At 44.1% G+C, this 20,746-nt stretch overlaps 5 protein-coding genes across 5 annotated transcripts; 2 read left to right on the top strand and 3 right to left on the bottom strand.

The window, feature by feature from the left end:
* On the top strand, positions 1-1,401 carry GLAREA_11215 (GroES-like protein; the record flags this gene model as incomplete). Its single annotated transcript, XM_008079404.1, has 6 exons — positions 1-168; positions 216-312; positions 446-572; positions 628-824; positions 876-1,237; positions 1,297-1,401. The coding sequence occupies 6 exons, from the start codon at positions 1-3 to the stop codon at positions 1,399-1,401; spliced, it is 1,056 nt and encodes a 351-aa protein (XP_008077595.1).
* A 1,568-nt stretch (positions 1,402-2,969) lies between these two features.
* GLAREA_11214 (Phosphoglycerate mutase-like protein) lies at positions 2,970-4,593 on the bottom strand (the record flags this gene model as incomplete). Its single annotated transcript, XM_008079403.1, has 4 exons — positions 2,970-3,605; positions 3,704-3,873; positions 3,924-4,088; positions 4,137-4,593. The coding sequence occupies 4 exons, from the start codon at positions 4,591-4,593 to the stop codon at positions 2,970-2,972; spliced, it is 1,428 nt and encodes a 475-aa protein (XP_008077594.1).
* A 985-nt stretch (positions 4,594-5,578) lies between these two features.
* GLAREA_11213 (uncharacterized protein) lies at positions 5,579-7,616 on the bottom strand (the record flags this gene model as incomplete). The annotated part of the gene is made up of 5 exons (XM_008079402.1): positions 5,579-6,389; positions 6,484-6,732; positions 6,779-6,996; positions 7,048-7,253; positions 7,304-7,616. 5 exons carry the CDS (start codon positions 7,614-7,616, stop codon positions 5,579-5,581), a joined length of 1,797 nt encoding a protein of 598 aa, XP_008077593.1.
* Positions 7,617-9,243: 1,627 nt separating this feature from the next.
* On the bottom strand, positions 9,244-11,562 carry GLAREA_11212 (Seven-hairpin glycosidase; the record flags this gene model as incomplete). Its single annotated transcript, XM_008079401.1, has 3 exons — positions 9,244-9,489; positions 9,542-10,881; positions 10,941-11,562. The coding sequence occupies 3 exons, from the start codon at positions 11,560-11,562 to the stop codon at positions 9,244-9,246; spliced, it is 2,208 nt and encodes a 735-aa protein (XP_008077592.1).
* A 2,032-nt stretch (positions 11,563-13,594) lies between these two features.
* On the top strand, positions 13,595-14,378 carry GLAREA_11211 (uncharacterized protein; the record flags this gene model as incomplete). Its single annotated transcript, XM_008079400.1, has 2 exons — positions 13,595-14,289; positions 14,375-14,378. The coding sequence occupies 2 exons, from the start codon at positions 13,595-13,597 to the stop codon at positions 14,376-14,378; spliced, it is 699 nt and encodes a 232-aa protein (XP_008077591.1).
* Between the last annotated feature and the right edge of the window lie 6,368 nt (positions 14,379-20,746).

Below are 20,746 nucleotides of genomic sequence, written 5' to 3'. Positions count from 1 at the left end.
ATGTCTAAGAACTACGCAATTGTGGTGCAAAAGCGGGGCGAAGCCGCAAAGGAAGAAGTTCCAATTCCAAAACTGAGAGATGACTACATTTTGGTCAAGGTGGTTGCTGTGGCATTGAATCCAACCGATTGGAAACACGTCGATTTCCTAACAAGCAAAGGATGCCATGTAAGTCAGATACTGGCTGGACAGGTTCGAAACTAACACGTTCCTAGATTGGCTGTGATTATGCTGGAACCGTTGAGGAGGTCGGTAGCAAGGTCACCAAAGATTTTAAGAAGGGAGATCGTATTGCTGGATTTGCTCACGGAGGTTAGTTGTTGCTTCAGTATTCATGAATTTTCCATATCAATATGATTCTGTTGAAAATCGATGACAACTTGATTCGGTTCAGCCAACGTCACATCACGTTTTCACCAAGTTATTCGTTAACACTTTATCACAGGCAACGAGGTCTACCACGAGGATGGTGCCTTTGCAAACTACATTACCGTCAAAGGCGATGTCCAAATCAAAATCCCAGAAAATCTCTCGTTCGAAGAAGCCGCTACTTTGGGAGTAGGAATCACCACGTGAGCCTTTCACTTCCGACAAATAACCTTCAAGCCCGTACTAACAGACCATCAGCGTTGGACAAGGTCTCTACCAATCCCTTGGACTTCCTCGTGTCTCCTCACCAAGCAAGAACAACGAATCCATCTTGATCTACGGCGGTAGCTCAGCAACCGGCTCACTCGCCATCCAATACGCCAAACTCTCCGGCTTCAAAGTCCTCACCACCTGCTCTCCCCACAACTTCGACTACGTCAAATCCCTAGGCGCTGGTAAATTTCCCTCCCCCATATCCCTACATACCCACCACTAACACCCCTCAGACGAAGTATTCGACTACAACTCCCCAACCTGCTCCAGCGACATCCAAAAATCAACCTCCAACAACCTCACCCACGCATTCGACTGCATCTCCGAAGGCTCGTCACCAAAAATCTCCGTCTCGGCCCTCGCCACCGACAAGTCATCCACTTACAGCACCCTCCTCCCTGTCCCAGCCGGACAGGTCAAAAAAATCAACGACAAGGTGACCATGAAATCCACGCTCGGATACACCATCTTCGGCGAGGACTTCAAGTTCGGCGAGATGAAATTCCCGGCTAAGAAGGAGGATTTCGAGTTTGGGCAGGGATTTTGGGAGGAGGCGAGAGGATTGCTGGAGCAGGGGAGGGTTAAAGTTCATAAAGTGAGTTTTCTTTTACCCTTGTGTTAAAATGATAGAGGGTGTGGACTAACCATTTATAGCCGAGTGTTAATAAGCACGGGAAATCCTTTGAGGGCGTCCTCAAGGGTATGGATGCGATGCGTCAAGGTAAGGTGTCGGGTGAGAAGTTGGTTTTCACTATTTAGCCCGAAATGTGTGTAATGCTACAGATCGAGACTTAGATGTTAGATACTAGGCTTGGATATAAATTATTATGCCATGGACATGAGACAGCTTTGTGAGAATTGCGATTGTGGAATTATGTTGCAGGTGCTGTATGTAGTACTTACCTATAGACCTGAGATCCGCGCTCGTCGTAGACATGATAAGTGCACGGGGATGGTTGCTCAGAGAAATTGACGAAATATACGATAGTTCGCCAATTACTTTGAATAAATATAATCTCCTTAACTCCATTTAAACCCATTAAAATTTAATCTGCTTACCAGCTCTAAACTATTAACAAGTCTACAGAATGTCATGAGATTCTGTTACATATTTTCTCCACCGAGAGCTGCGTTACATTATTTTACACCTTAACCTTTGAACCCTACGAGTATTCATCTTTCCAGATAGCTAAATCTGCCATATATGAAGTTCACAAACACTTATCTATCTCGCCACCCTAACCACTCTCGTAAGTGCTAGTCAAGACGCGACGTTCATCTGATCACCTGAAATTTCGTTGGCAAATTATTATGTAGTTTGTCAATCATTCTGAATAAATAACCAATTGTTGAGATTTGAACAGCCTGAAGATTAGCTAGCAAGTGAGTCTGTCTATGGCGAGCCACTCGGGACTTTTACTACCAGCCAAGGTCGTGATACGTTGTATTTACAACCCATACGCAATTTTCATTTCCATCTCGTCCCCAAAACCCTCACAAACCCTTCCATCCACCCCACTCTTCCAACATACCACAAAACTCGCACCTTCATCCACCAACAAGACCATCATTCTCCATCGAATCCCTACTCTTCACATACCAATTCCTCACAATCTTAATCTCATATCCAAATACAGCTGCCTCGTTACGAACTCCTATGTATCATCTGAACTCCTCCTTCGTGAGTCTTTCAAAAAATCATGGATTTATATGAGCGTTTGAGGGAATGAGTAAATGGATTGCATGCGGCGATGTGAACAGATGATTCGTGGGTGTTGGCGAGAAAATTTGCTGAGGAATTGGGATGTGAAGATATAGGTAGATGTGTCATGAGTGGCCACTCCCTTGTAGAGCAATGCTGATGTCGATTTCTTATTCTTAGGATGAAGTGAACCACTGGTGTGTTATCGGTCTGACCGGACAACCACTACTACAGAATAGGAATCAATTCTGCTCCACAAACTACATTAAGTTGGTTAGTTTGAGTAAATATATTGTATTGTCTCTTTCAACAAGGGAAACTCTACTTATCGACAAAGGGGTCTTGGAAGGTCGTTTTTCTAGCATTGTTGATTGTACTTGGAGGGTGTCCTGTCGGTTTGGCAACGCACTGGTGATGTAACCCGAAGTGAGATAGTGAGATATCTGTAATTAGCATTTTATATAAATTTGATCGCTTGGCTGTGAGACAGTGTGGGAAGAAAATAACAAAAGCTCAGATTCAAGTGAACATAACTTCGTAATTCATATTGTAACCCCGTCCATTCTCCCTTTCGCTAAAGACATCCACCCTCTCCCCTTTTTAACCCACAACACCTACCATCAATTTAAGCAGTCTTCCCCACAACATTCTCACCAACAACAGCAACACCGTTTCCCCTCCCCTTCCTCACGAGTCTCAACCCCGCAACAAGCACAACCAACGCCTCAATCCCCAAAACCACCGCTAGCGTAACCATGGCACCGATAACCCCCGCCACAACTCTCGACATCCCACCACCAGTGGAGGAAGTTGTAGATGGCGAGGAAGCCGAGGTCGTAGCATCAGCAGTCGCACAAACACCCGTCGTGTTCCCACACCTCTCACACCAAGTAGCCTGATCACCAATCGCAAACTTGTCCATCTCCTCCGTGAAAGTGGTCCATGGTAGCGTGACCTCACTCTGTCCGAACAGCGGGTACTCAGTCAGCGGGGTCTCCGAAGCAGAGCCGTTAGCAAAGAGGAAGCGAACGGAGATATCTGCGGCGGACGGGTATGAAGTTTGCGAGACGGTGGCATTGGTGACCAGTTCAAAGGCCATGGAGGATGCGTAGTCGACTATGCCTGTGAAGTTGTCCGAGACGGAAGGGAGGCCGGAGAGACCGAAGAAGGAGAGGAAGGAGGCGTAGGCGCCGAATTGAATCGAGACTGGATTTGCGGATTTGCTGGTGATTGTTTTGTTGAGGTTTTGGACGATTTGGGCCTGTGGGTTGTTAGTGGACGAGGGTTTGGAGGGTCGGAGTTGTGTAGTTGATTGTGACAAAACATGCCAGAAGTGTAACGTGATGGGAAAATACTTACTGCGAGAGTGCTACCGGCAATGGCTCGAATAGGATCGCTTGCATTGTAAGCAAGGTTGTACTCGTGATCGTTGGCTAGTTGCAATAGCTGGTATTGTGTGTCTGAAGTAAGAAGATCCCCAGATTGGATAGTGGCATTGTGGATGGTCGAGACATGAACCAGATCAAAAACTATGTCATGGTTAGTTACTTATTGCAGCCGAGTCGGAACAATGTCTTACTGGAGTATGCGTTCTTGTAGGTATTGGTAGCAGCAGTGAACGTGTTGTTGATGACGGGCAGAATGCTTTGGTAGAAGTCGGTAGTCGACTTCAATTTGTTCAAGTACTCTTCCGAGAAGAAATAGTTATTGGAACTGACAACAGCATTTCCACAACCACTGTTTCCTGAAAAGCAGTCAGTAAATGAACATTAAGCTTTCACAAATCAATTACCTTGTAACCAAGCGGAGTTCTCAGAATTAGCATTGGAAGAAGCACTGGCAACAGCATTGACAGGAATCAACTGATAACCGCCCAGCGGTGCTGAAACCACCGTCCCATTAGCAAGAGTGTTAACCTGCTGCACAGGAGGATAAAGACCCTGCAAGAATCCCGCAGCAGAATTCTGAAGCACGGTATCCACTGGAGCTTCGACGCTCAACTGGGAGGTTTTGACGATATCGGAGGCCAGCCCGTAGATCTTCGAGGAGGCATTGGTGGAGACGTAGCGATCCCGGTAATAGGAGCCCGAATGGTGGACTTGAACGTATCCGAGATCTGTGAGGGTGGTGGGCGCGAAGGACTTGGAGGTTCGGTCGCCGTGGCGGTGGAAGATGAAGACTCCGAGGACGGTCTCTTGGGCATGGATGAGGGGGAGGAGGGAGAGGAGGAGGAGTTGAGGGGATAGCATGTTGAGCAGAGTTGGCTTTTGGTAAAGCTTGGAGAGGGAAGCAAGCTCAATTGAGTCTTATCAAACGAAAGAAGAGGAAGAACCAGAAAGCAGAAAAGAGCGAGGAGGGACAAAGCATTTATCTGCCGTACCTGGTGGTGGTTGACTTACACCGTTACCTTACTGGTAGCACCACTCCGAAGCCGAAGAGGGGCAGCTGCGTGGGGATGCAAAGCCTCCTGAGTAAGTCCCTGCTAGAGCCTTGTGAACAGTCACTAGACATGTCTTATCTCGAATGCTGCCGAGGAAATCGTGGTTTTTGGTGAGCTTGAGCTGCACAAAAGTTAGTGGTTGTTTAAACATCCCACTTCGTGCCAAAAATCTATGCACGGGCAGGGAAAGGAGCTGTGACAGCTTACTCCACAGCGTGTCCAGCTGCAACCGAGAAATATATGGCCAATGAAAAGGAATCAATGAGCATGAATTGATCCAATCATTCGACTATTGATTGGGTTATGTAACCAACAATCCGGAGAAGGAAATATAATAATCGTTTCCTGACCAAACAGCTGATACTTCCTTGATAAGTTGATAGAATATTTGCTGCAAGCTCCGTAAAACCTCCCCCAGCTACAGACAGCCAATGGGGTTTGCATCCCACTGCTAGAATCCGAGATGGTCGAAATAAATTGGACGCGAGCACCAGATTATCGTCGGACGGCAATCGGCATGTTCCTAAACCAGGTATAGGATCTGGAAGGTTTGATTACGACACCTGTAATTCGAGCAGCTCGGGGCGTTTGTGATGCCAATATTCTTCATATTATCCCCCATATGTCATGTACATAAATGTATGTGGATGCAGTATATCTTGCAAAATGAGATTACAGCAGCGCTCAAAGCCTCCAACTCCAATCATATTAAAACAAAACCACCACCAATGGCTGATCCAAGGTAGCCGAAAAAAGCTTGGGTATAAACAAAACGCCCCGCTAAAATAAACCCATTAACAAAATATCTTGTAGGCCCTTTTCCATCTAGGCCAAGCTGCTCGTTCCGCTTTCTCTTCTGCGATTAGGGATGGAAGGTTTAGATCCTGCCTTCCTGTGACCAGATCCATATTTTTGCTTCGCATGACCGGGGTTCTGAACCAGATCTTGTAAGACAGGTAGAACAATATAACGATGGGTACTCCGAGGTATGCGAGGAAGAAGCTTTCAGCTTGTCCTCGAGATCCTTTGGCACCATAATTGACTGGCCATGCCCCAACCCAAAACTGTCCAATGATAACGAGAACGTTGAAGATGAAGCCGATCCAAGAGCCGACCACGCCTGGCTGTGAACGAAACGCCAGTTCATCCAAAGAATGCCCTTGCACTTTCCAGGCCTTCCGAAATCGAATGTGAGCCAAACAGATAGAGCCCCAAGTGAAGATGGACGACAATCCAGATAAAGAGAGCATCCAATCGAGAACATCTCCCGATTTACCAGAGTCAGCTGAGAAGGCGATGAGGCCGAAACAAGATGCAAAGGCGATAGCAACCATGGGTCGACCCTTGCGGTCAATATAAGAAAATATCTTTGGAGCTTGTCCCTGGTCTGCAAGAGCCGCAATAGTCCTTGATGACCCAAAAATCGAGGAGTTACCAACGGATAGAACGGCGATCAAAATGACTAGATTCATCAACGAAGGAAGAACTTCTATACCCGCGTTCTGAATAGATATAACGAACGGCGAGGCTGCTGCATTAGCACTGCCTCCTGTGAGAAGACGCTTCTCGTCATATGGGACAAGAAGCCCGACGAGCGTGAGACTCCTAGTTGATTGTTAGCGTTAAGATCATTATCTAGAATGCTCGGGATCTAAGGCTATATTCTGGGGAATTGTAGTTTGCTGCTCTCTAGACTTACAAAATATAAAAAAGCGATATCCTCCAGAAGACTTGCTTAATAGCAGTCGGTAGTGACTTTCGAGGGTTCGCTGTTTCTGCGGCCGCTAATCCAACCAGCTCAGTCCCAGCAAATGCGAATGCTGCAGTGACAAATACGCTGCAAAGTCCTTTGAATCCGTTGTGGAAAGCACCTGGGTTATGCCAATACCTGGCTCCAATATAACCAGTATCCGAGCCGCCTCCGCAGTTGATGACAATACCAAGTAAACTGGAACAATTAGTACTACGTTCCTCCTCATTTGATATCAACTTACATATAGCCAATCACGGCAATAACCTTTACAATAGAGAAGAAGAATTCGGCTTCCCCATAGCCTTTCACTCCGAATAGGTTGATCAGTATAATAACGAACAGGAATATCGTTACGAATATTGCATGATCATATTTCCCACTATTATCCCAAAAGTTTATAGTAATAGATGCGGCAATAATTTCAAGGGGTAAAATTACAAGCCACTGCATAGCGTAATTCTGTCCATTGCGTTAGCACATTCCACGCTAAGCAACTGATCTATAGCTCACCCATCCCATTGCAAAACCCCATGCTGGATCCAAGAATCGGGTCGAGTATGCCGAAAAGGAACCAGCGACCGGGAAAAGGACTGCCATTTCTCCCAGAGCATGCATTGTGCAATACAACATGACTCCAATCAGAGAGAAGCATATCAACAACGAGGCGGGTCCGCCAGCTTCGAGGGACTTTCCAGACGCGACAAAGAGGCCAGTTCCTGCAAAAGTAAGCCAACGCTCATGCCATCCTCGACGTGATGTTCTCTACCTATGGACCCCCCAATCGCGATCATTTGAAGATGCCTCCCTTTTAGCTGGCGAGCTAGAGGAGAATTCGCTGTAGCTAACGCTGCGAACTCAGGATTGAACACTCGACCATCTACTCCAATCACTCCCCTTGGCGTTACCGTGAGCGTGGGATCGCGCTTGAAGCTCTCGAATATGCGACGTGGTACGCTCTGGTATACCTCGATAGCCTCTTCATATCTTGGCTCGCCCATGCTCGCACTGTACATCGGCGAGGGAATCGTATCCTTGGAATACTGACTTCCCTTTTCCACATCGTTCATCATCGAAGCCATTGCAAAAGCCGTGGGACCAGGAGGATCCTCCAGTCTGATTGTTCTCAAAGACCAACTCTAATCCACCTTCACGGTCCGGAAGTATGTTGGTCTCGCCGCGATAGGAACAGGGCACGACGGGTATCGGAGGTCGTAAAGTTGGTATATGGTAGGAGTCGTCGCCGTGGGCTATGATTGCGAGAATCACCCCGCAGACATGATGCTGCTCTGAATCGCAGGAAGAGATAGTGAGATGTTACGCAGTCGAAGGTGTGTGATAGAGGAGGGATTGAGGGACGAAACACCACCATGCCAACTCGAGATAGCAGAAGGCTGAGGTCTAGTCGTGCTCCGAAGATAAGTTGAAGGATGGCATTATTGGCACAGGAAACAGCAACCCCGAGTCGAGCCACCCACACAACCGCAACGGCGGGATTCGTATGTCGCGTGCGGCGGTGGAGGTGGTGGGCGTTTTTGAGCAGCGCTCACTGGAGTCGCTGGGAGGTTGTGCGGAAAATAGTCAGGTCCACGCCGCACTCAGCGGTCCATGCTGTTCGAGATCCAGCCGCCAAAGAGGCCCCCTTATCAGCTGCGAGAGCGAGGGTGGAGATTGGGTGTCGCGAAAATAGCACACTCAGCATGGCATACAGTTACATACACGATCCTCGAATGCACATGCGTGAGGACGCATTGTCGCAAACATATGCATAAGGCGTGGTTGGATTCTGGAGTCGTTTGTTTTGGAAATCAAGTTGTACAATGCACGAGAGTCTTTTCACGACGGAGGTACTTGACTCTCTTGCTGAGGGAAGCGACCAACTTCTTCTGTCATCATCACCAGCTTGTACATGTGACAAGAGGATTGTGCCAACAACCCCACCGCTCTCCATGGTTACCGCGAGGTTGGAATAAACGTCTGACCGTATCTTATCTCGTCAAACGTTCAACCGTTTAAGTTTACGACTTCGTAAGTTTACGCTTCTTCCCGACAGAGTTGATCCTATACTATTTTCTTCGCACGCTATTGGGAAGCACGAACTGCAGATCTCAGGAGAGTAGCCCACCCCCACCCACGAGCCTGGCCATAAAGATACGTACCCTGTTGAATCCAGCCCTTCGGAGTCGATTCTCGTGGGAGATGCCTGGGAAAGTCACACGGCCTGCTCCGTCTCGTGGTGGACAAGCAGTCGAATCATGATATTCCTTTATAACGATTGACAAAATATCGTACAATTCATTACTTCAACTGACAAAATATCGTTGTTTCGTGTATAATTTTCAGAAAACAAGACACCCAAGATATCTACTTAGAAATGACTGTTGGTAGGCTAAAGGAATCGTCAGGAGCCACGTGGACGCATTCTTGCACACTTGTATAGTTCAAGGAGCAAGCAATTCAGTTAAAGAAATAGATAAACGCTTGCTTATAGAGAAGAGGAGTAGAGAAAGAGACAAAAAAGGAACACCAGGGGCACAGTGGAATTATGATCTTTGAGGTCAAAGGCAAAGCATCACCACACTCCCACAGAGCGAGAGAAGCATAGTACATAATATCATCCCATAAAACCGAACCCAACTCCTCTTTGTATGATACAAATGCTCGCAGAACCCAAAATATGCAACAACCTTTTTTACATGCCACTAACGCCTATGATTTGCTAGTACTTTTAGCTTTTTCGATTGTCTTCGTTTCAATGATTGTAGTCTTTTTCGCGGGAGCGTCTGGCAGCAGTTTGCCGTCTTTGTCGCGCGGTTTCCTCGTCCATCCGGTCTTCATTAAAGCAGTAGGTTTGAAGCGAGGAAATATGTGAGCTTCTGTGTTAATGACGACTTTGTCAAGCGGGATGAAATCGTTGGGTGAGAATAGGAGGTAGAAGTATTTCAATGTCTCGGCCTATGAGTATGTTAGTGCCATTTCACTCATAAAGGTGGGTTAGTAGTCTTACCAGCCAGAAGCTTTCCATATTGTCCCGAGTCTGTGGCGGAATGGTATTAGCATCCGACAAACTGGTAAATCCACCTCCTTCCTCAACGGCCGTGTAATTAAGAAAAGCTTTGAACATATCCCATCCCCATTCTCGATAAATTTCATCACCTGTGATCCTCCACATGTAGAACAAACTTTCAACTGTCTCTGGGCGCTGAAGATTGTGGTTGTCTTGGGGCTTGAGGATGAAATCTTTTCTCCACGCCGCGTCCTCTCCCCCCTCAAATGTCGTTGGTGATTTATGAGGTGCAGAGGCAGGAAGTGGCGGATCGTCAACATGAAAGTGTGCAATCTCTGGGGCTAGCCCTGTTGCCATAACTCTATACATTCCAATACAGGTCTTTGTCAGCTCTCTCGCAAGTTCCATCTCCTCATCTTTCCTCGCATCCCATGTAGGAAGCTTTCGTGCCTCACTCTCGGGGATGCCCCCGGTTGCACCCAGTGCGATAGTTCCTGGCAGAAAGCAAACGAGATGATCCATTTTTGGTGAAAGCTTTTCGTGTAAGCCATCTGGTCGCTCTGCAAGCACTGTGAACTGAGAGGGCGTTGAGTAAGTAATGAGATACTTCCGGATGCCAGCTAATGCCTCGTCCCACATTTCTTCGTAAATTGGCTCATGTTTATCTGTCTGGAGGTATTGTTTGATCAGGTACTCATAGTATGAGTCTCCCCTGCTCCCGAGACGAATGTTCTCTCCTCTGAAGTGTCCATCATGAGCGTAGATGTAGATTGGAACAAGTCCACCCTCTCTTCCGTTATCGTCAATTACCTGGATGACCTTCTCCGCTGCCTCCCAATACAGCGTCTCCCCTGTGAGTTTCGTAAGATACTTCAATTCAAGCTGCAAAGTAGCGGCTTCTGCTGTCGAAGAGGCGCCACCGTCGGCATGCGAGACGACACCCTCATATGTTTTCAAGTTGACACTCGCATAAGGAATGCCGGAGTTTGACTTGAAAGCCCCCATCAGTCGATCTGCTAGATCCTTAGCCTTCTCAAGATACAGATCTTCACCAGCTGCTCCTTCATCATCGTCGGCCAGTGGCGCAAGCTCAGGGAATTCGGTTGATAGATAGTGTGCTGAAAGAAGACCTCCTAGCATTCGAATGGTGGTCTCAAACGTGTTGACCTCTTGGTCTTGGTCATAATCTAGCTTGGTGGCTAGCCATTCTCGGGCAGTCGTCAACCGGCTCGTCAAATTCATTAACATCATGGTATCAAGCGCATCTACAATTATCCAACCCATACCCTTAGGTGTCATGAACTTCCCCTTTTTAGATATTGGATGGTATTCATCGTAACCTGAACTCAACATTTTAGTAACTCATGTATATACGCACAGGAGGAAGCATTTGACATACCCCAACCATAACGAGCATATGAATCCCAACTCAGAGTAAAAGCTTCTACAACTCTCTCTCTCCGGTCTAGCCAGTCAACCTTAGAGCCAGACTTCTCGGGACGCTGCATCCAGTTCCAAGTATTCTTTGCGGACTTTGTTGCCTTCGCGTTACTTCCAAAAAACCCCAGCAAGTACAGGATGGCCAGGACAAACAAACTCCCAGCACCAAGAGCTCTTTTCTTCTTCCATATTGGCTGACGTCTCCGCGACGCTGCGTACGAGAACGGCTTGTCCTTATACATGGGCAAATCATTCCGGCCGACGTCAAAGAAATCCCCAACTCGGTCCTGCATTCCTCCTAGCACACCACCGTTCGACTGTGAGGCTGCTGAACGGGCTGTCACACCCGATGCCGCCCAAGCTCTGTTTTCGAGTTCGCGCTGTGGATTTGTGAACGACGGGACGTTCTTGGGAACTGAGAAGGTAGACATATCTTCGACGGCTTGCTTTCCAGTCTCGTACGCCTGAGCTCCAGCCTCGACGACTTGCTGGGCGACGTTCGATGCCGCTCGAGATGCTGTAGCTCGAAGGATATTGAATGCCGGAGAGCGGTGCAGATTAAAGGGGTCGCGGGTGTTCATAGACGCCGTAGGTCATCTCTGCAGAGAATCACAATTCAAAGAAACTTAAAGCATCAGAACGACCGGCTCAGTCGCGTTTGTTCGATAACACCTGAATCGTACACGCTGTCCTCGGATTCAGACCTCTAAAAGTCTTGGCGGTACTGCACGCTGCCAGACCGGAGTTATGCGGGCCGAGGCCGGTTTCCAGATGCTCTGTCTCGTGAGGCACATTCAAGTGACATTGTAAATACGATAGCCCGTGGGCCTGACAACGCCTTAAACTTATACATATTAAGGCTTGAACAGTCTCTATAATCTCTTACTCTGCTACATCTCCCCAAGTCAATTGACGAAGTATCCTATATTCTGCCAATTATAAACGGCCATTTACTTCGTACAAGCTGTAAATAACCAGCCCTCCACATCTGTGCACTGCTCTAAAATAGTGTAATACTAGATATATCTGGCCAATTATCGGCGTCGATTAAATAAAACTTAGCCTTATATAGTAAGGTTACCGTGTAGGGTGGCGGCGGCGAAAGCTGGATATTTCCATCATGTACGAAGTATTTTGTCCCACTGCAGGTGCTACAAGCATTCCTAACTGCTGCGGCAAACCTTAATTTAGCCGCGAAGGTGAAAACTACGCTGTTAAAAGTCTTCACAGAAGAAAGCTTAGTTGCTTAACTCTTTAACACGTACATAAGTCAACTTTACTTCAAAAGATGTGTTTACCGATCATAAAATCTAGAAACCTATGATTAATCAATATAAGAAAGGGCGAAAACTTGATATTGGGAGCTCGTGCTCGAATCCCCAAATGGATTCCCAAAAAGCTTAGCGAAAGTTAGCGCTAAGGTGACCGAGGCCATCCACCTCACTGCCGAAGTCTCAACTCCACCTTCTATATATAACGATAGGTCATCCGCTCGTGGCGTTAAAGTATTTGCCTATATGGGACTTCCAGAAAGAGGTTTCATCCGAAACATGTCAAGTTATACATCGTCGCTGCAGCAGAGCTGGGATAGCAGCAAAACAGGTTTCCCTTTCCGTACTTCGTGTACTGTTGAAATTCCTCCTAGATGGAAAATACCTCTTCTTTTCAGGGAGATGGTCAGTCTACGCCACTGCTGTCAGGTTATATCTGAGGTTATCCCAAACCCAGCGGCGATAATTACCAGGAGGTGGATTGGCATGCACAGCAAATTCTATGGCAGGACCCACTAACACTGTGGACTTGTAGGTCAAGATGAAGCCTCACTGACCCCTATCCTAGAACGTTGATGATAGCGAGGTGCATATATTCCGTACCCTCAACTGCGTGCCCTTTGGCCTTGGTTATTTTGAAACTTTATCACGCGCCTAGGATGATGGGTTCCATATCTTCTAGCCCTTTGAAGCACTTCCGAGGCTGTGGGCAGCGGACTTCCTGTCAGATTAGACAGTACGTTAAAGATCCCTTGTGTATAGGGATTGAAAAAATTACTGAATGCCTTGGTCTTCTCGGTCGAGATAAAGTTTTTGACAAAATGAGAAAGCTGTACGACGTAAAATACAAGTAACAGTCTCACTCAAAATAGCCCTACCTTTGGCTCGACCACTGCTATGGCGCTTCTGAAACTCGGTCAGTCTACCATCGTGATAGAGCTGAGCACGAGATGGAACCGAGTGTTGGGTACAAGTCCTATTTTAATCTTTCTAGCATATCACAGCCCTTGAAAAACGTACACGACTCCGTAAAACATCTAGTTTACAAGCCTGGCGTAGATACTTCATACTCTCATCAGGTGAGTTGCTACTATTTCTGTCTCCGCTACAATCATCCTACCAAAATCCCATAGCAAAGTCTCGAAGTATTTATTTCGAGAATTCCATCCGATAAGTCCTATAAATGCCATCAATCACTCGAGGACGAAGAACATTTCTAAACACTACAACACTACAACACTACAACACTACAACACTACAACACTACAACACTACAACACTACAACATTAACATCATCAACAATCTATCTTTCCCACAGCTATCAACGCCCCTCTATACATCATGCATTTCTCTTACATGGCCATCGTCGGAGCCTTGCTCAGTACCGTTATTGGCTCCACCATTCCCTCCCTCGATGACAATGCTCTATCATCACCGGTAATCGACACCCGAGCAGCAGGTGGTGGCCATTTCTCATTGGAACTCAATGCCGGCACCACGGAGGACGATTTCCAAGAGCTGAAAGACGATTTGCGTGAGGAATTTCCAAAGGTTTTATTCCGATGGACTAAAATGGAGACGGTCAGAGTCAAGAAGACCGCGACGGTGACTCTTACGGAGAAAAACAAAGATAAAGTGAAGGACTTTTTGGATGATCATCCTAAGGTTTTGAAAGCGAAATGGGTTCTCGACGACGTCGATCAAGGACTCATGGATAAAAGAACTCCTGGGGAAGACGTAAATACCAAGGATCACGATCTCACGAAACGACTCGCAGTGGACTACTTGATGATACAGATAGCACCTTGGATGACGGGCGAAGATTACGAAACCCTGAAAGATGATATGAAAGATCATTACAAAGGCGACACCACATGGAGTCGATTGTCGACACCCGAAAACGTTGCAATTTTGACTGTTGGGAAACCCAAGCATGCACAGATCATCACCTGGCTTCGTAACAGGACAGATCGCCCTAAAGTTATTACAATCCGCGAGGTACAGGGAGGCCAAACAGTCCAAACCATAGACAATTTGTGAGAACTTTTTAGACTCAGGTATGTAGCAACTTGTAAATTCAATTCAAAAGATGGGGTACATTTACTGACATGTAAATTCCAGTTGATGGGTGGCTTTCGAAGAAGATAGCTTCAAGGATGTGGCTGGCCAGATGACTTTCGGGAACATGGTGTGACTCTTCGAGAAGTTGATTGGGAATCTGCTTTTTGGGGAGTTGGCACGGTACACGGCTTTTGAGTAGACGGTATGGCGTTTCGGTGTGATTTTCGAGGGAAGGGTAGACTATAGATGGCAAACAAATAAACTTTTTCTTTTCTGGTTATATGTCGACTCTTTCCTTCAACTGCTTAGCTCAGCTCGCGGGGGACAGAACAAGTATCAGTTAGCTGCCAACTAATCTTTGGACCATACAAGTCCTCTTCGAATTAAGCATAAAGGATTGTTTCCTCCAACTTATTCTTTTTCAAGTGTATTTTCATACTCGCTTAAGCCCTCAACTTCTGTAATGCCGTTATTCTGCTTCATTGAATGCTGGTCAAGCACATCCTGTGATCAGGTATAAAAGTGAGCGGGCCATGCCAGCTTTTAGAGCAAGTAAATATTCAGGGTCAATCCGCTATCACTCGCTACAACTTCTAGGTAACCCAGGGTCATGGGATCCTCAATTGAGTGACTTTGCAATAGAGTCCGATACGGGCCGAGCCGTATGGAATAGCATACGGCGCAGGAGGGCCAAAACAGAACTTGACAAAACCCTACACCTTGGCATGCATGGTTTTACTTCGTACAATACTCCAGCGGTAATTATTACGCCAAGATACTTTTACGGGGACTTTGAACTTCAATGTCTTATTGGCTAATTATAGACTGTACTTTATATTCTAACGTCTGTATTGGCTGTACTACAGCTCGGGGTGGAAAATACCAGAATTCTTGGCGTAATAATTACCGCTGGAGTATTGTATACCCATGAATAAACACCAGTGGGGCGTCTGTGCTTTACACTCGACTTTACCTTTTACAGTAATGATGAGTCGAATCCTCAACTGCTTATTGGCGAGAAATCCTGGTTTACCGTAACTTCTAGAAGACCCACCGGTGTTTATTTATGGGTATACGAAGTAGTACTTCGTCACAGGCGTAATAATTACGCCAAGATACTTTAGCAGGGACTATAATCTTTAATAAATTATTGGCCTATTCTAGCAATACTTCGATTATATTAGCTGTTCACATCTCTATAATAGAAAATACCAGAAATCTTGGCGTAATAATTACCCCTGTATAATAGTAAGGGGACGTATATAATTATTATATAGACCTGTAAATACTTCTATAACCCCTAAATAAACCGTAGTAGGGCGTCTATATACCTACGCAGAAGCTTCTAGAGGCTAAGGGGCCAGCTAATACAATATTTGTACTTTAGTCGCCGGCGTAATAATTACGCCAAGATACTTTTACAAGGACTATAGGTCTTCGTATCTTATTAGCTTATTCGACGCTATTCTTTAGATCTAAACAACTTTATTGGCTATATTACACGTTAGTATAGAAAATACTAGAAATCTTGGCGGATTTATTACCCCTATAGTAGAGTATAAGGATAGCCGCTTTTTAACCCTTTTAACTAATTTTAACTACTTTCTACTTCGAAGTACTTCGTATACCCCGAAATAAACAACTATAGGTCTTCTAGAAGTTACGGTAAATAGGGAATCTTGGCTAATAATTGTAACGATTCGGTTCTACCCGGGGTAGACTGGGGTTATCGTAAGGTTAGTATATTGAGAAGTAAGCACGAGATTGTTACTTATAGATTTAGAGATCTATTCGTTACAATAAGAGTAAGTTAAACAGATAATATACTATTACTATAATGAGTTAAGTATAAAGCTCCTACCTAAGGAAATTATAATTATTATATAGAACTTCCTTTCCCTAAGTTCGATAGGTTCGCTGGCCGAACTCGTCGAACTCCTGGCCGGTTCGACAGGTTCGCCTAGCGAACTTGTCGAACTTCCTTCGTCACGTGACGGCACCCTAAACCGGGGCCTATCCGCCAATATAAACACTACTAACTTTAACCGAATTAAGCTATTAGACGGCGGCCCTAGGAACCACTCGATTCTCGTGACCTCGTCTAATCTTAGGACTTCCGGTCCTAGGAGTATTACGACGCCGAGGCCGACGCTACTCGTGATACTATCCCCTATTCGGACTAGCGGGTCCGTACGCTTAAGTACGACTAAGAAATACGTCGGTTAAAGGCTATAGACTTCCCTCCCTTCTAATATACTACCCGACCGCACAACTAGACGTTCTAATATCGTAGCCCTCGGAAAACAAATTAATTTAACTAGGAAGAAGATAGCGCCTTATTCTCGCTACAAAAAGACGGGAAAAGAGTATATAGTCTCTCGGGACCCAAAATATAGTCGTTACGGTGCCTATACATCCGCGGGTAAATCGTGCGATGTTAAAGAGATAAATCGAATACCCTTAGTTCGCGACTAGGAGAGTATCGAGGTTTAGGAAGAGAAACTTTTCCTAGAGGACGAGTAGACTAAGGCCTAGATCCAGGAGATACTAGCTCGTCGTACTCGTATCCGCTAGTAGTAAAAGTTCCTTCGGGAACGGAAATAAAAGATAATCTCGGTGGGTCTTAACTCGCTAGACGAGTTAGACGAGTTAGAGAGGAAAGAGTAGTAGGAAGAAGAGGAGAAGAGGGAGAAGGAGGAGAGGGAAGTAGAAGTGGAACGACTACTAGCCCACCCTACTCCGCCCGACGACTTCTCCGCTTACGACCCGTCGCTACTCGACCTGAATTTCGATCCCGGGTCTTTCTGGGAGGCCCTAGATACTAGCGGTAAAACTTCTTAAGCCGCTTAGGGTAGTTAAGGTTGTTTATTGATTCCTATATGTTTTCTAATTATAGGTAGTCCTTCCATTTTATTAGATAACGTGGTTTTCCTCTAACGAGTTTATAGTCTAAGATCTTCTCGACTTTATACTCGGTATTAGGGTTAACTAGTTCTATTTCTGTAACTAGAGCTAGTAGCGCTCTAGGCGGTACTAGTTCGAGGAGAGATATATAGAATACTAGAAAGATATTTATACTTTTCAGTAGAGCTAGTTCGTAATTTAAAGGTCCTTTATATACTTTAATTTTAAATAGTCCTAGTTTCTTATTATCTAGTTTATTACTTAGTCGTTTTATTTAGATATTTCGTCTAACTAAATAAACTCTATCCCCCTCTCCTAGCGTAGGCTCCTAACTACGTTTCTTATTATAGTAGGACGCGTTTCTTTCTAAGATAAACTTAAGTTCTTCGACGAGTTATTTATAAAGAGAGGAAAGGTTATTAACGAGGATCCTTCCTACCTAGTTGTCGATAGATATATTATACGGTTCTTAGAATACTATTTTCTTATAGCCAAAGTTAGCTTTAAATAGCGACACCTATATTGTCTCCGTAGCTGTGCTATTATACGAGAACTAGGCTATTAGTAATAAGGCGACCTAATTGTCTTACTTATAGTTTACGTAACATCTTAGGTATACTTTAACTACTTAGTTTATTCTTTCGTTACCTCTATTTGTTTATAGATAGAACGATATTAATAGCTTTCGCTTTATTCCTATATAGGCGGTTATAGCTATCTAGAATTTAGATATAAATAGTTTATCTCGGTCTAAGACTATTTCTTCTAGGGTACCGTAGTCCGCAACTATATACCGTATAAAGGCGTATACTAATTCCTTAGTAGTACTTAACTCCTTATATAGTATTAGGATTATATACTTAGTAAGTCTTTCTATTATAACTAGGATCGCGTCGTATTCGACTCCTATTATTAGGTCTCTTAATAGTAAGAGTTTAACGATAAAATCCCACGATATTATTTTCTATAGTTTCTTCGGAATAGGTATTTGTCCTATAAGTCTATAAGGTATATAGTGTATAGATTTATTTCGAATATAGACGTCGTATTCGGTTACTACCTTCTTAACTAAAGTTCGTAGCTTATCGACGTAATATTACTACTAAATTCTCTAGAAGGTTCTCCTAATTCCTTAATAACTATATTCTAGGGCTTCGTAGAATTTCTAGATAAATTCTAAAGTATACGAGCTTAGTACTTTAAGTTTTCCGTCTTTATATAGCGAGCTCTTCTTAGGGGCTACTAGTTTCTTGTTCTAGGCGTCTATAATATTATCGTACTATAGGCCTCGGACTTTAGTAAGGGCGGTAATTACCTTAGAGTTAGGGATAAGATTTCTATCTTAATCTTCTTTAAGGATAGCTTACTTTTTATAGATCTTGTCTCCTTTATATCCTAGTTGACGGCTTAAAGCGTTAGCCCGGGGATTATCTATTCCCTTAACGTATTTAATTATAACATCGAAATAGGCGAGTTCTTCGGCCTATTGTACTATTCGTCGATTATCTAATTTCTTTATTATTAAGAATATTCGTAGGTTCTTATAATCTATAAGAATAATAACTAGGAACTTAGCTCCTTAAAGATAAATCTTCTAATATCTTAGCGCTTTAACTATAGCTATAAGTTCCTTCTTATAGATATCGTAGTTCTGTTTAGCCGGCGAGTATTTCTCGGAGTAATATATAACAGGGTATATTTTTCCGTTCTCGTCTAGTTATAGGTAAATAGTACCTACAGTAGTATCTAAGGTATCGGTCTCGACCGTACTTAGTTTGTTAATACTAAAACTTCTAATAACTAGTTTCTTAGTAAACCGGTCTTTTAATTCCTATATAGCTACTTTCTCTTTTCCTCCTATAAGGAAGGGTACGTCCTTCCTAGTAAGATTAGTAAGCGGTCCTATAATCCTTAAATATCCTTCTATAAATTGTCGGTAGAAGTTTCTAAAGCCGAGGAATAACTAGACGTCTTTAACGTTTTCTAATTCTAGCTAGTCCTTTATTCGTTAGATCTTCTCTAGGTCGATATTTATTTTTCCTAGTTTAATAACGAACCCTAGGAATTTAGTTTTCTAAGTACTAAACTCGTACTTCTCTAGTTTTAGTCTAGAGTCCACCTTAGCTAAGGCTTCTAGGACTAAGCGGACATATTCCTTATATTCGTTCTCGTTTTCTAAGTAAACAAGGATATCGTCGAGGTAATAGATAACAAACTTATCGAGGTACTCTCGTAGAATATTGTCGTTCTACCTCTAGTATGTCGTAGGGGCGTTAGTTAGCCCGAACGGTATAACGGTATATTCGTATTAGCTAGAGGGCACGATAAATACGGTTATCTACTCGTGTCCTTCCTTAATCCTAATAAGGTTAAAGGCGTTCCTCTAGTCGAGTTTCGTAAATATCTTTACTTTAGCTAGTCTGTCCCGTAGATACTACGTATTTAGTAAAGGGTATTAGTCCCTAATAGTAATATCGTTTAGCCTTTAGAAGTCTCCGTAAGGTCTCCCTTTATTATTACCTATCTTTACTACTACTAGTATATTCGAAGTAGCTAGCGATTTAGATAGTCTAATCTATCCTTTCTTAAGTACTATGTCGACGTATTTCTCTAACGTCTTAGAGACGTCGAACCGGTGTCGTCTTAGTTTCTCGGAAGGCGGTTGTCTTCCTTCTTTTAGATTAATCTTATAATCCTATAGCTAGTGTTCGGGTAAGGCTCGAAAGTCTTCCGGGTTTTCGAATAACTTCTTAAATCTTCTATACTATATAGGTATTTGTTTTTCTCTACCTTCGTCGGTAGTAACCTATAGAGGACCCTCTATTCCTTCGAGGTGTCCGGGCGCTTTAGAGGAGGTAGTGTAAACCTCTCTCTAGCCTTATAGTCAAATCTACGTACCCTCGTAGGCGCATCTCCTATAGGTAACGGTGTTAGTATACTAGTCTATTTCGGGGTTATACTCTCGGATCTAGGCTATTCCTAATATAGCCTCGTGGTTTCCGATTTTAGTAATATTAAACTAGATATTAGCTTTGTGTCTATCTAGTAAGGACAATTTTGACGGGATAGTTACTTTATTAACCTATCTATTAATATAGTCTGACCTATCTGCGAGTTTTAGAGGGTATAGTTAAATGTTAATTATAGGGATATTTAACTTCTTTACTATACAGGGTAAGATATAGTTCCTATTAGCCCCTAAGTTAATTATAACTCTAATTAGTTTCCCTCTAATCTTTATTTTAACCGTAATTTGTCCCTATTCTCTAGTAGTATAGAGCTTATAAGGGTCTAATAATATCTCCGTAACCTCTATATCTCGGAGTAGGTCGGTCTATATATAGTATTACGTTGCCTATTCTTATAAACAATAGGGTATACTAAGGCGTAGGGTATACGTGTCTAGAATCGGGGCCTCCTATTAGGCGAACTCGTCGGTTTGTCCCTTAACGAAGAAGACCTGTTCCTAAATACGTTTTCCTAGAGATCTACTAATAATCTTCTATATATCTCCTAGCTTAAGAATAT

Source organism: Glarea lozoyensis (assembly GCF_000409485.1).
Source record: "Glarea lozoyensis ATCC 20868 chromosome Unknown GLAREA11, whole genome shotgun sequence".
Classification (NCBI taxonomy): domain Eukaryota; kingdom Fungi; phylum Ascomycota; class Leotiomycetes; order Helotiales; family Helotiaceae; genus Glarea; species Glarea lozoyensis.
Note: the sequence above shows the minus strand (reverse complement) of the source record. Positions and strands in the feature narration are given on the sequence as shown.